General features: G+C 40.3%; 1 protein-coding gene across 10 annotated transcripts in view; it reads left to right on the top strand.

Annotated features, from left to right (window-relative positions):
* FRYL (FRY like transcription coactivator) overlaps positions 1-15,680 on the top strand; it is a 221,377-nt gene that overhangs the window by 148,969 nt on the left and 56,728 nt on the right. For all 10 annotated transcript variants that reach the window (XM_075195462.1, XM_075195469.1, XM_075195453.1 and 7 more), the window contains 14 exons: positions 747-833; positions 1,397-1,568; positions 2,586-2,718; positions 3,437-3,544; positions 4,101-4,338; positions 5,974-6,159; positions 6,496-6,582; positions 7,317-7,585; positions 7,806-8,001; positions 10,155-10,279; positions 10,811-10,868; positions 13,788-13,879; positions 14,947-15,119; positions 15,425-15,585. In XM_075195462.1, the coding sequence (XP_075051563.1) occupies positions 747-833; positions 1,397-1,568; positions 2,586-2,718; positions 3,437-3,544; positions 4,101-4,338; positions 5,974-6,159; positions 6,496-6,582; positions 7,317-7,585; positions 7,806-8,001; positions 10,155-10,279; positions 10,811-10,868; positions 13,788-13,879; positions 14,947-15,119; positions 15,425-15,585 (2,085 nt within the window). The remainder of the gene's footprint in view (positions 1-746; positions 834-1,396; positions 1,569-2,585; positions 2,719-3,436; positions 3,545-4,100; positions 4,339-5,973; positions 6,160-6,495; positions 6,583-7,316; positions 7,586-7,805; positions 8,002-10,154; positions 10,280-10,810; positions 10,869-13,787; positions 13,880-14,946; positions 15,120-15,424; positions 15,586-15,680) is intronic.

The following is a 15,680-nucleotide window of genomic DNA, read 5'->3' as shown; positions in this document are numbered from 1 at the left end:
CACAGCAGCCTCTTTAATGGTCTCCCTCAAAGTGAAGCAGGAGAATGTTGGTGCTGTGACATCACTTTACATATACACATTACCTCTACCTCCTGGTATGCTAATTAATGTACCCCCTACTGTTCTTGCTCCTTAAACTAATGCCAGCCAATTCATCTTTCCCCATGCTTTACCAGTGTGGTATTGTTCCTTATCGTTTATTAAAACGTTTTAATAATGCTTTTGTTGCTAATCCTAAGCAAAAAAATTTAAATGAGGTGTTGGGTGAAGTAACACTGACTGCATGGTTGCTGAAGCATGCACCTAATGCTCTCAGCACGTCAGTGCTCTGGGCTCCCAGGCACCAGTGCACTGGTCTATGTGGCGGGCAGCGATGGTCTAGTGCATCTGTTTGTTGCACAGCTGCTCCACCACCACAATGGCCTTAATATTCATTTTTTATTCCTTTTTTCTTTTTTATAAGATTAACAGGAATGCCCCCTGAGTTAATAGCATTAACATGGAAGCATTTATGGCTAATCGAAGTGTGTGATCTTGTTCATAAAGTGTTTGTTTTCCTATGTATACGGCACCTTTAGGTGTAGAGAAATGTCACACACAAGTTCTGTCATTATATTGATAAGTTCACATACCTAATGCTGTATTTCAAAATGATTTCCTGTTTAGTCATTTAGGGGTAACTGATGTTATTTAGCTGTTTAGTGCCTTATCTCCAACTAAACTTATTTTCTCTTTTTTTGTAATAGGAACGTTTAGATTTTGCAATGAAAGAAATAATATTTGATCTTCTGAGCGTTGGAAAATCTTCTAAAACATTTACTATCAACCCAGAGGTAAAACCATTACTACTAAATTCCAGATATACAGCTGGTGTCCGACATATAACTGCGATGTAATACAAACACATGTTCATATATTGCTTACTGAGCAGACCGACCGCAGCATTGTGGTTGCCTGATAACCCCACACACCATACACACACATGCGGTGTGGTTACCAGATGACCAGACTTTTGGACCTATCAGATCAAATTTATGTAAGATTGGATTTGGCATATTCAGGTGCCCGGCGATGTCAGGCTAATTTGGTTAACGGTATCAGCGTTTATACGTATGAGTAGTGTGTTAGGAAGACAGCACTTCTCTGCCTGTGAAGAGCTGGCACAACACTATACAATATAACATAGAGATTATCTGAGATTTGGTTTTAGCCTACATCACGGTGCTGGAAACGTCAACGAATACCAGGAAATAAATAGTCTGTCTGTCTTGCATGGTGTTTGAGTGACTCCGTATAATGATACATTATTAGAAATACATTTATTGAAGCTGCTGATATGCAGTGTAAATACAAGGCTATATTGAGACACTCATTGTCTGTGCTGTATGTCTTCCAGAGGATGAACATAGGTCTCAGAGTCTTCCTTGTTATAGCTGACAGCTTGCAGCAGAAAGATGGGGAGCCCCCCATGCCAACAACCGGAGTTGTTCTCCCCTCAGGGAATACCTTACGTGTAAAGAAAATCTTTCTGAATAAAACCCTCACAGATGAAGAAGCAAAATGCATAGGTTTGTCTACACTACGTCTTTTATCGACATGTAAATGATAATAAATGCAACAGTGCTGCCGTATCGTCTGCTCCATAATGTACATTATAAAAGATCCTCTGGTAGTCTGATTATTCTGCATCTGGAAGAATATGGTCACTTTTCTTCTGTCATAGAAACATTTGCTGTGTGTCTGTACATCTGCTGTACAGTATGGTGCATTCTGCTTAGCATGATGTATCTTGCTTGTGCCAAAATGTGATTTAGTTTATTTTTGTAATGGTGCCCCTGGTATCTGCTTATAGTCTCCATGTTGTCATTTTATTAAAGTAAGTAGATTGAAAGCATGAGAAGTGTTTTACCCTGAGCCCACCGTTTCAGTTGGCCAGTATTAAACGTCCTAATAATGAGAAGGTGAAGCCCCTAATGTGCTTCTCTCATAGTCTAGGAAGATTACACCCCCTCCCTCCAAGTGAGTCGCTTTGCCAAGATGATCCCAATATCTCCTTGGTGAAATACAGCAAACAACATTTCAACAATGTTAGAAAGTAAAACAAAATATTTTGACTTGTGCTGATCTCTTTATAAAATGTTCTACATTCTACTTTTGGGTCAGTTACCTCTCATATTTTATGGGAGTCTATTTGCGTGATCTTCGGCTGGGGCCCACTAATGGCCGATTCTGCAGAGACAGATATGTTGTAGTTAAGGGTGTATTGATCTGTCATACTTGCATATATGTATATTAGGAAAGGTCAGAGTACTCCGAACATATTTAAGTTAATCAGTACACGCTGCCATATTTCCGTGATTGTTTGTCCCATGTCACTAGTCACAGACTTGGAGCCATTGAAGTGTCTTATGAACAGCTATGAGCGCTAAATGTTACGTCCTTTATTACTGGGCTGTAAGAGCAGATTTTATATTACAAGTAATATCCCACTAGTGTCTTACTTCCATTGTTTGTCTCCATTTTATATTGATATTGTGTATTCACCACTGTGAGGTTTGTCATATGCTTTTGACCTTCCTCTGCAGGGATGTCCGTTTACTATCCACAAGTCCGCAAAGCATTGGACAGTATTCTGAGGCATCTAGACAAAGAGGTTGGCAGGCCAATGTGCATGACGAGCGTGCAGATGTCTAATAAAGAGCCCGAGGATATGATCACGTATGTATAGCAGGATAATGCGTCTAGTTGCATTGGAGAAGGTTTTTTTTAGCAGCAGTGAGCTATAATGTGTTTGATGTACTTAAACCCAGTGATCAATACTGATCCTAGCAGCTTATGTTTACCAGCAATTACTGTACTGCTTAAAGCTGCTCAGCGCTAATACTTAGCTTATAAGCATATGTACTGTGGAGTAGAGGATTAAGGTGCATAATTCTGGGGTGCAGATTGCCTGACCTCACCTATCTATGTGCAGTAATTAAATGGGACATAAGCAGTGGTTGGTAGCCTTATAGTACTATTCCCATACTGCTTGAAGTATGGTAATCTCCCTATCACAAAGCTGAAAATAGAATAGATTTGAAATGGGTTTTTTTTGTTTACCTCCACAGTCCTGTCTCATTGAGATGGATGTTTGCATCTGGCCAGTTGTGGATAATAGAGAATCCTACTGGTCTGCGAGGGTTGGGTGCAAAAAAAATAACTCATTGAAACAAGATAATAAAGATCATAATTATCTACTAGCTGCATTATTACTAATTACTGTTGTCTATAGCCCATAGTCTGAGAGTGAATAGAGCAAGAGGCATCACCAAGTCAGACCTAGATGCTGTACAAGAGACAGATTCCAAATCATTTACACAGAGGGCACTTCACAAAGTCTGCACTTTTTTATGTATTATCCTAGGTTGTTACTTATTTACTTTATTTTCAATAGGGGTGAAAGAAAACCCAAGATTGACTTGTTCAGAACATGTATTGCTGCTATCCCAAGGCTTATCCCTGATGGTATGAGCAGAGCTGACCTCATTGAATTGCTAGCAAGGTAAACGTGTGATATGAAGGCTCTCCCATCTAATGCATCATTTCCCTTCCTTCTCACAATATATTATATATTTAAAGTGCGTATTGTTATGCAATATATTTTTAAATTACACAGAATTTACTTATAAGGCTATAATAACTATTCAGTTATACTTATTATAGACATGATGGCTTTACCTTATAGTGAAACATGACTTATTTTAAGAATCCTTTCAATAGATGTCAGCAGAACAATGTAATCTGACTTTGCTCATAAGGAACGCAGAGTATTGACAGTTCTTCTAAATGTAATGGTAACTCAGTGTAGTGTGGCGTATGCACAGCAGGGGGCGATAGATCAGCCTCTTGTGCTCTATATGTATGTTGCTGCACATTACAGTACCAGAGTGCTGCTAGTTTGAGATCGGAGAGCGCACATATACACAGGGAACATTGAAATCATCATATTACTGGAGCTTGAAACACTTTAACAAGCTGTCCGCACGACCCCCCTGTGCTGAGATAAACAATGCTCAATGAAGCCCGCTGTGTTAAATATCTGCTCCTTCTCTCGCTAGGCTTACAATTCATATGGATGAAGAGCTGCGTGGGCTGGCTTTCAATACATTACAGGCTCTAATGCTCGATTTCCCCGACTGGCGGGAGGATGTTCTTTCAGGATTCGTTTACTTTATTGTGCGGGAGGTGACTGATGTGCACCCGACACTTCTAGACAATGCCGTGAAGATGCTGGTACAGCTGATAAATCAATGGAAGCAGGCAGTGCAGATGCACAATAAAAACACAGATGCACAGGTATTACAGCTACATCCCGCACCCACACGTCCTGCTACAGCTATATTGTTTTTATGGTTACGTTAGTATTATGTTTGTGGCTTCATTTTACAAGTGTAATTCGCCAATCAACAGAGCTAATGTTTTCATCTCAGTGCCTGTACTTTTCCAGCCTTATACATGGGGTATTAATGGCCAACAGCAAAGTAGTCATTGCTGGCAGGGGGAGGGAGATTAAGGAAATTGGAGGTCGCAAGATGTTGATTGGCACAAACTGGTTACTGCTTGGTCAGGAGCCTGGGCCATTTGTCTTATCCACTGGCCTTTGTCATGCTATAGAATCTGTGGATGTTGGGATATCTAAAATGATTTTTGTTTTCAAAGAGGGGTATTCCAAATGGCTTTACAGATATATACTTCACAGGGAATAATCATCATCATCATCACCATTTATTTATATAGCGCCACTGATTCCGCAGCACTGTACAGAGAACTCATTCACATCAGTCCCTGCCCCTTTGGAGCTTACAGTCTAAATCCGCTAACATACACACACACACACACACACACACACACAGACAGAGAGAGAGAGAGAGAGACTAGGGTAAAATTTTTTTTTTTTTTGATAGCAGCCAATTAACCTACTAGTATGTTTTTGGAGTGTGGGAGGAAACCGGAGCACCCGGAGGAAACCCACGCAAACACAGGGAGAACATACAAACTCCACACAGATAAGGCCATGGTCGGGAATTGAACTCATGACCCCAGCGCTGTGAGGCAGAAGTGCTAACCACTAAGCCACTGTGCTGCCCCTAATAATAGGCACATGTGCACACATTTCACCAAAGGCCAGTATACACGGAAATTTTACTCGTTGTGTGTGGCAGTGTGTCTTGTGCCCTTAGACTCCTGAACACAAAATCTAGAAATAACAAATTTCAATAGACAGTATTTCAGAATGTCAATTTAATATTATAAACAAGAAGAATACTCCCATCTCTGCTGTGTTCTCTGTACTACTACCTGCTTGAATAGCTAGTACGGGTTCAGTGTGCCATTGCTTGCAGCATTAGCACCGACCTCTGGGTATTACCCCCTCCCTCGGACGATGTACAGCGTGCCCAGTACATCCTTGTTGCTTAGAACATGTCAGTTTTAGCTGAAACCTAAGCACATGCAGCGACGCTTCACAGTCAGTGTTTGGCAGAAAACCAGATGGCAGTAAATAATACTTTATTTCATCTCACGGAGCATAGAGGAAGAGAATGGAGACAACTATTCATGCCCACACAGACCTTCATCAGAGGCTGCCCATGAAATGTGTAACGCTGTCTGTTTTACCTGTTCTCTGACACATGAGGTGAAATAGTTGTTTGCACTTTTCTTTGGTTTTCTGCCCCACACTGAGTGGGAGAGCACAAGCCGCTTTAATGCAGCCCAGTCTCAGGAGTTTTGTGCACAGTTCCTTCCTGCACATTTTATACTTATAATTAGCATTAAACCATTGGACTGACCCCATTACCCCTTACGTAACTTAAACCACGTCCTGTATTGGTGGTCTGAAGCTCTTCTTACATTGCTCTGTCACACAGAGCCTCTGTGTGTGTTTGTATATAATAAAATACCTATACATTTTAGCTTCTTTACTGTTTGCAGCGAGGCATGCACAATGGAGCAGCACATACTCTCCCTCTGGAAAGAGGTCCAATCTCCAGCGTGTTTCATGTTGTGGAAGGGTTTGCTCTGGTCATTCTGTGTAACAACCGATCGGCCACCAGGAGACTAGCTGTCAATGTCCTCCGAGAGATACGAGCTCTGTTAACCGTTCTGGAGCTGTCTAAGGTAAGGGGAGAGTTTTATCCACCAGGATGATCCCTTGAATGTCTATTAGTTCTGGTTCTTCTGTGTTTCTAATGCACCTTTTTTCTTAACAATATAATCTCTTGTGTGTCTAAATCAGGTGCAAAGTCTTCATAGAAAAGTCATACAGACATAGAAAGTGTTTTCTGCTGATGAGGTTCCTACATTTGCTGTGTCTCTATAATACTGTTGTAAATGAGAACTTGTTTATTTATTGTATGTGTACAATGCATAGGACACTCTGAGGCTGGTGGTAAGAGGGAGGGGTTGTATGATAACATGTCTACTCCAGTGTCCATATGATGTCCTTTCTCGTAGGGTGATGAAGAGTTGGCTATTGATGTAATGGACAGACTTAGTCCCTCTATTTTGGAGAGCTTCATACATCTCACGGGAGCAGATCAGGTAAAAGTGCTGACCGCACCTTCCTTAGTCTTATTTGTTGGAAGCTCCATTTATGGGCGACAGACCAGCATAAATCTGTATTGGGTTTGATGTGCTGTTGGCTATCATTAACAATGAGATGACCTTACTGCTGTAATTGTGCACCCTAATCATGTTGTTCAGAGCTTGCAATATATCCTAGTAGAAACAACTAGCCAAAAGTGCTACTCACTGGCGCTGCCTACCACCAATGTGTTGTGTCCATTGTCAGCAGATTCAGACAGCCAGTCTGCCCCCCCCCCCTCTATATCGTTCTTCACTCCTAACTACCAGAGCGATTAGAGATGCAAGTATCAGAAGATAGAGATGTTAGACTAGGTTCTTTGTCATTTAAACCTACAGTAATCTTCTTTCTTCCACTGTAAGTGAGTGTAATATAAAGTGACAGCAACCTCCTCCTGTCCTGCATCATCAACATTTATTTATATAGCGCCAGCAAATTCCGTAGCGCTTTACAATTGGGAACAAATATTAATAAACCAATACTGGGTAACCCTATATTATATTTTAATTATGTTTCAATATTTTAATGATTATTTTAGTAAGATACCTTCTTGTTGGATTATTTTATACATTGTTATATGATATTCCTTTCATGTCTCTGGTGACGAGAGCCAACTAACCCATTCATCCTTGAACCAGATGTTGTTTTTGTCACTGTATGGCGCTGGTCTGACTTGTCCCCTTTGTTGTAGACCACTCTGCTGTACTGTCCAAGCTCAATAGATCTACAGACCCTTGCAGAATGGAGCTCGTCCCCTATCAGCCATCAGTTTGATGTGGTCAGTCCATCCCACATCTGGATCTTTGCACACGTCACGCAGGGTCAGGATCCATGGATAATCAGCCTCTCCAGCTTCATGAAGCAGGAGAACCTGCCCAAGTACTGCCCCACAGCGGTCAGCTACGCCTGGATGTTTTCTTACGCCCGTCTGCAGCTTCTGTCGCCACAAGTTGATATAAAGTAAGTTATTCACTAGATCTAGTAAAGTGATCACTATTTCACATCACACTATTTAAAGATACTGCCTGTGGTACATGCAATACATATTCCACTGTGCCTGAAGAAATTGGATGTTTAATACATTTATATGTCTGGTTAGCAGTGCTCATTGTTCTGTCTAATTGTAACAACTGTGTTATCCTGGACTTTTAACCTTGTGGTGTTTTGATTTTTGTTACAGCAGTCCCATTAATGCAAAGAAAGTAACTGCGGTCACAGGCAGCGATTCCTACATCGGGCTCTGGAGAAACTACTTAATCCTTTGCTGCAGTGCAGCAACGTCCACAGCTTCTTCAGCATCTGCTGGTTCCGTGCGGTGTTCCCCTCCTGAGACGCTGGCGTCTACCCCAGACAGTGGATATAGTATAGATTCAAAGGTTCGTCACTTGTAGTGACTGACGTAATAGTAGAGGACATGTCCACCATTCATAGAGTTCTGCCCCCACCTTCCTTAGGCCTTAAATGGCAGTTTCTCTAATTGAAGTCTATACCTGTCTCCCTTGGTTTTCTTGGTACAGATACATCTCAGCAGGATGTGTATGTACCTAGCCGAGAGGCAGGCTTAACAAGAAAACTAAAGGAGACAGATTGGGATTCTATTAATAAAAGAAACCTGTGTACTGCATAATGAATGCCAGGACAGAGCTTTATTAAAAGCAGACATGTCAGAGTTACTGACAGTGTTTCTTGCTGCAGATGTTTAGCGTATCTGACTTTTAATTGCATCAACTGAAAACGAACTATGTGCATGTATGTAAAATCTATATGGGACACATTATATTGCATATCCTGCTTGCTGGTTTACTATAATTCTCTTACACTCTATACAGACATAGGACACAACTCCTAACCAGCATGACATGATAATAATCATCATAATACAGTTCTATTACACTATATATATATATATATATATATATATATATATATATATATATATATATATATACATATATATACACATATACATACACCCACCATGGCCTGACCAATGTACATGTTCATATTGTTATTCTATTAAACTCTATAGAGACTTATGACACTACGACTCACTACATGATTTGTGTACTGTACATGATTACAATGCATTTCTATTACACTCTGTACCAGTTATGGGCACCATGCATCTCTCCGAGGATTCACCGACGGCCCCCAGCTCCTTCCTGCATTATTGTCAGATTTGTTTGTTATAACTTGTGACTCTTGTTTAAAATGCCTGCTGACTTGTTGTTACAGATAGGCATCTCTTTCTTTGATTAAATGTATTGTTTTAACTTGTGTTATTGAGATGAAGGGCTCCTCTGAAAGTTAGAGGGCCGCCGATGCATGATGAAGTGGATCAGGTTGCCTATCACTGATCTTTACAGACATAGGATGCTACACCTAACCAACATGACACGATCATAATGCATTTCTATTATTACTTTATAGAACAATATATCTACCCACCATGGTCTGACCAATGTACATATTCATAATACTGTACAGACACTACACCTACCCAACATGATCTGAGTACTGGACAATAATCATAATACCATTTTATTACATAACCTAAGTAGTGGAGATGATCATAATACAATTCTGTTACATTTTCTGTATAACGTGCATTATATTCATGGCCAGTAGGTGGCGTGGCCTGTGTGTGTGTGTGTGTGTGTGTGTGTGTGTGTGTGTGTGTGTGTGTGTGTGTACATACATCCTGACCAGTGGACATAATCAGAGTACCTTGTTATTACTCAGATAGAGAACATTGTACCCACCATGATCTGACCACCAGATTTGATCACAGCACAATTTTGTTATTATACAACAACTTAAATTAGTATACTACTAGTACTATTATGATCCGGCTTTTGTATTTATTCCAAAATAAAGGAGGCTGTACAAGGAAATTTGCCAATATTAAAAATATCCAAAATCTGGGACAACTTCAGTATGATATCTACGTTTGTGTGTCCTCTTGTATCCATGCTTGTTTTGAATTAAAGGATATGTCCTGCCACAAATGATTTTAGTTCCCACAACAAACAGTGACATCCACAGTTCTGGAGTACTCAACCCTGCGGATGTTGCGTTGGATCCCCTCTCTGTGACGGCAACAGGGAGAAGTATAAGTGCAAACAGCTGTATCCATGTTACATACAGCACTGTTTGCTCTTTAAATCTCCCTCATTGTTGATTCTGGTGGAGGATCCAGTGCTGCTCCTGCAGGGAGCAAGTTCTCCAAAAGTGAGGAGTCCTCAGACCTGGGTCCGCCACAGTTTTGCTGGTACAGGGGAGGCAGATGATTAAAACGTTAACTTGTGGTTGGACATATAATTGGTATAAAGTGAAATATGCTTATAGTGGGAGCCTTCTTATAGACCTGTAATAATGTACTGCTTACAGGGAACACTCCATGTTCAGTTTAATCTCAAGCAGCAGTTGGTGAGTGTACAGATTGTTTTTATATAAATACACACAAATAGAAGAGCCCTTAGTGTGATTCCAGGATAAAGTGATTTGTAAAGCTGGTTTTATTTTCCAGATTATTGGCAATCCGTCCCCCTCCTCCCTGTTTAAGCACATAGTACCAATGATGCGTTCCGAGAGCATGGAAATCACAGAATCTCTTGTTCTGGGCCTTGGCAGGACCAATCCCGGAGCTTTTAGGTAAACTGGGGGATTTTCCTGTTGAATAAATTGTGACCTAAAATAGCTTAGTGAGTAAATATATTCTCAAGCAGCTTTTTGTTGGACTGTATATTCCCATATATGTCTGCTTAATGTGTTTGTTATTTAATGAAGCCATTACTGTACAATGCAGCCCTTTAGTGGTGTAATGGTTCTAAAGATAGAATCTACTTTAGCCAAGAAATGCACAAAACACGAGTCTGTTCTCCACTTTTATTTGGGATGTTTAGGTGAGGCCCAAAGTACTATTCCATTACCTCACTCAATGCGTTTAGCTTATTGCATACGTCTGGTTTATTTGTGCAGTGTGGCAGAAGGTTTTTGGTATTTTCTTCATGGGTGTTAGTCACAATGTAAAACTTGAAGTGGAACGTTACATTACACAGTCCTTTCACATCCTATAATTACAATGCTTACTTGTAAATATTTTATAAACACCGTAATGTTGTTTGTCTGAGCAGCTGTTTTCACTACAGGTGTCTAATTCTGCTATCTGTTGTTTGCATCCAGGGAATTAATAGAGGAGTTGCACCCCATAATTAAGGAAGCACTTGATAGAAGGCCAGAGGTAATTATATTACGTGTCATCGTTGTATTGTGTTACATGCTCTGCTTGTAGCTCCTTCTACAAACTGAAATACTGAACGATAAAAGGAGTAATCCTATACACTGTGACATCCTGGAGCGGCTGCATATTCCAGTGTAGAAAATGTGAACAGGATGGAACTTTCATTATACATACTGTGTAACCCGGCAATTACATAGCATGATTCCTTGGGATACACACTAACCATGTATTTTTATGGCAGCCTAGACTCAAAAAAAAATAAAAAATAAATTTAATTGTTCTTATTAAGGGGAAACATATGTGCTAACACAGTGATGAGCAACAGACGGCCGCCCGAACCTCCGCCTGCGGCCCCAGCTCCTTCCTGCTTTACTGTCAGATGTGTTTGTTATAGCTGGTAACACTTGTGTAAATTGTCTGCTGATATGTTATTACATATAGGTGTCTCTTTATTTGATTAAATGTATTGTTTTACTTTATTACTGAAATTAAGGGTGATGTGGGCCCTTTAGATGTTTAGTGGGCCACTCATGCAGCCTCCAGACTGGATCAGGTTGCCCATCACTGTAATAACATAAATGTAACATATGCATTAGTCTAATAGAAATAACGTTGTGCTTATAAGTACTGGATGGATTGTATAAAAAGAGCAGTGAGTCATGTCTGTTTCAGCTGCAGGTGGACACAGACATTATGTTTCACCCCTATAAGACACAGATCTTCTTAGATTCATTAAATTCCTTCTGTACCTGTAGACTGAGGAGCTGCAGTGACCGCAGCTCTCTGACAGCTCAATACATCTCTGGTTTATCAGAGGCGGCACAAAGCAGTCTTGTATAAAGTATTCACATCAGCTAGCCATGTCTATTATAACAGCTCTGATTTATTTAGGAAAGCTTCCCAGCTGTCAGTCTACACTGCAAACTATTTATCACTGTAACATAATTATATAGGTACAGGACAGCTGATTGCACCTATAAAATATAATGTATATTTATACATATATACATATGAAGGGATGGCTGTATAATAGATTCTTGTTCCCATATGTCTATAAAGGTGCTAGTAATGCAGCTTGCAGAGCTCACACTAGTGTCGGTGTGTGTGATTATGAACATAAAGGTCCAAAAACTGAGGGCAGGCAAAGTAATAGCTGCCGCGACATAGGAATAGAATATAACCTTGCCTAACATGCACATTTCCTTTGTGCTGGACACAATTAAATACAGGGCTTTATTAAGCACAGTTCCTGTCTGTTTTTAAAATGTGAATATTCATTATCCCCAAGGCACAGCAATAGTGCAGACATATCCCAGGTGCTGGAAACCACTCGGAGAGTTTTCTCCATTCCCTTCTCCAAGTCTATACAGATAGGGGGTATGACGAGGGTGTACTGCACTCACTGATGTTCTAGGGGGGTCTTACTCCTTTATCAGGTACTAATACACCTTTCACACAGAGACATGGACCTGGGAATATCCCAGGCCGTGTGTCTGCATCAAAGGGGCGCCCGGGGTCCATGACTATAGTCGTCAACCAGAGTTATTCCTGGGTTGGAGACAGGTCAGCTTCTGTGTGAAAGCTGTTCCTGGGTTATCGACCCGGGACGTGAGGACAAGGGGCTCTGTTTTTACGTGTGAATTTTTGTTTGTTTGAAGTTGGGTTTTTTTCATTGTTTTTTTTACATTGTGCGCTCGATACATAATCTTCACCAAGTCTGACTTGGTGCAAAATTATTTTTTGCAAAGTGAAAATGGCTGTACGCTGTTACGAACGCCCCTAAAAATGTGCTTTATCCACGGCTTTATTTCATTTTAATAGTCTGAGTGCACAAATTGAAATTTGTATTTCTCACTTCTCCACAAAATGGTATTTAACAAGGAATGTCCTGGCTTTGCTCAAATCCTCCTTTCGGCCAGTGCAAACGTGAGGTCATCTGCAGATGCCGTTCTCTTGTTCCCCAACCCATTGTGTTTCCAAGGAAATGTAGCGTATGTTTCACCAGAGGAGTTTGTGCTACACCTCTGCTTTCTTATTCTACATTCCCAACTTATTTTCACAAAAATGAATGTATTTAGTGTTCTGGATTTAGAATATGATGCATTATTGAATAACAAAAGCATAAAAACATTTTACAATATGTGACAAAGGGAGGTGTTTGCCACAGGCTTCTAAAAGAGGAGACCTGTATTTAGCTTGGCGCTGCACCTTTCAGATTCACAGGGGAACATAGACCAGATATTTTGCATTAAAATGCAGATGTGTTGTCACGGAAATTTTCGCTCCTCGCAAAGTCCGCATCTCTCTACTTGGTGACGCTAGGAGGATGGGTATGTGACAAATGGAAGTGTTTGCCATTGGCTTTTAAAAGAGGAGACCGGTATGTAGCTGGCAATCTGCAGAGAAAGGCTGCAAACAGTTACACATTTGTACAGTAGTTCACCTAAGTTAAAGAGATACAGGCGAAGGACATATGTGTGTCGAAATAATGAGTTTGATTTAACTTACATGTTTTGAAGTGGTTAAAAAAAACATATTTTCCACCACAAGCAGCAGCCTGACAAGGTGTGTCGTCAATCAAACAGAGCACATGCAACAAACTCTCTTTTAATGGCAAGGTGGGAGTGTCATCTGTCCATCAAGGTAGTGCTGTGGGAGGAGTGTAAGCTATTTAAACATGTCTGTTTCATTGCAAAGTTGTGACCGATGATAGATAGTGGCTAGGGGGGTAGTCTCTGTCTATCTAGCGTTAGGGTCACAAGAAAGCGTGTGGAGCTCTATGTTGTCAATTTACTTTACCATCCAGACAAAAGCAAAGTAAAAAGCAAGAAGGTATTCATGTGTCCATCACCTGAATTTGGAAAAGGTGGGAGACACATTCTTTTCACAAATGGTTACGTTCTTTTCTTTCTCATACAGAATATGAAGCGGCGCAGGCGTCGAGATATTTTACGAGTACAGCTGGTCCGTATATTTGAACTGCTGGCAGATGCTGGTGTCATAAGTCACAGGTAGGTCTCACTGAATATTACCTGGTGATCCATAGAGAAATAGTGTTTCACTACAGATTATTAAACCTCACTCCTTGCTATGTGGTAAAATTGCACACAAACTGACTTATATATAATGTCACTACTGACCCTCATTCTGAATGGATGGTCCAATCGCATAGGTAACTGTATACATATATGTATATATGAATATATATATATATATATTAGTGCAGGAGTACATCTCGGTGGGTTTTAGGCAATACATACATAGATTGACAAGCAATCCAGAAATTCAGTGGGTGAGGTCCTAATATGCAGGAAAATTGCCTACAAAACCCACCAAGATGTATATATATATTAGTGCAGGAGTACATCTTGGTGGGTTTTGTAGGCAATTTTCCTGCATATTAGGACCTCGCCCACTGAATTTCTGGATTGTTTGTCAATCTATGTATGTATTGCCTAAGCCAAATCTACCACTACATGATGTCCTGTACATAACTCCCTCCTTTCCCCCCAAAAAAACATTTAACATCATTATGAGATTCCCTATTCAATTGACGTCTTGAATGAGAGTTCTCTGCCTCTTTACTAATGAGAGAAAAGGATAAAATTGTGCTTAGGTCAAAAACATCAGGACTATTTCTGAGGTATAAGCTTAGGTGGCACCAACGTTTCAATCTATGGGACTGTGACATAGATAAAAATATTTTGACAGCAAATTCCTCTATAGATGATTGCAGCAGATAAGGAACTAAAAACACAAGAGTCATTAACCAAGTACAAAGCAGTCCCTTAAACAGAGCACAGATGAGCTTGTAAATGGTATTCTGTCATCTCTTGTTTAATGCATTGCAAACACTAGTGATCTATTTCTATTTTTGGGGGGGGGGGGGGGGGGGGCAGAAGTTGATTTTGAAAGTTAATGTTTTGCAGTGTGAATTATTAGATTAGTGCTTAAAATATATACTGACTACAATATAAAGTTGCCACACAGATGTTGTCCTATAGAGGAGTTGAGACGTGTGGGTGTAAGAGTATAGTATATTGCTGGTGTAATTATGTCTTACTGCTTCCTTCCCAAGTGCAAGTGGCGGCCTTGATAATGAAACCCATTCCCTGAACAATACTCTGCTAGAATATGTGGATTTTACCAGGCAGTTACTGGAAGCAGAGAACGAGAAGGACTCCGATACACTGAAAGATATCCGATGCCATTTTAGTGCCTTAGTGGCGAATATCATTCAAAATGTTCCAGGTACTGTCTTAGCCGGGTCTGATATTGAGCTACATTTACATCTGAGTTTGTTTTCTATGCTCACTGAATCACTGTGATATCTTTAATTTTCATGGGATTTTTTTTTTTATTATTGCCATTTAAATCCAAAATTTCCATGTACGTAATTGTGATCTGAAACTGTGCTGAAAGGTAACCTAGAAATCACAGGAATCCTCTTTGATAATATGTCTGGCGGCTCTCCTCTAGTGCTATAGCTCGCAGTATACACTGCCATGCAGACACTTCCTGTGGTAGGTGATGGAATATGGTTTGTTTCCTTGCAGTGCACCAGAGAAGAAGTATATTTCCTCAGCAGAGTCTGCGACATAGCCTCTTCATGTTATTCAGTCACTGGGCTGGACCATTCAGCATAATGTTCACTCCTTTGGACAGATACAGTGATCGGAATATGCAGATAAACAGACATCAGTACTGTGCATTAAAGGTATTCTGCTTTCTCTTATCATTGTCATGTCTCCAATAATTCCTATGTGTTTCTCTATGAAGATTTCTTATGCATGATGAATGTTCTCAGAGATG

Source organism: Mixophyes fleayi, chromosome 1 (genome assembly GCF_038048845.1).
Source record: "Mixophyes fleayi isolate aMixFle1 chromosome 1, aMixFle1.hap1, whole genome shotgun sequence".
Lineage (NCBI taxonomy): Eukaryota > Metazoa > Chordata > Amphibia > Anura > Limnodynastidae > Mixophyes > Mixophyes fleayi.
This window is presented reverse-complemented; position numbering and strand designations above follow the sequence as displayed.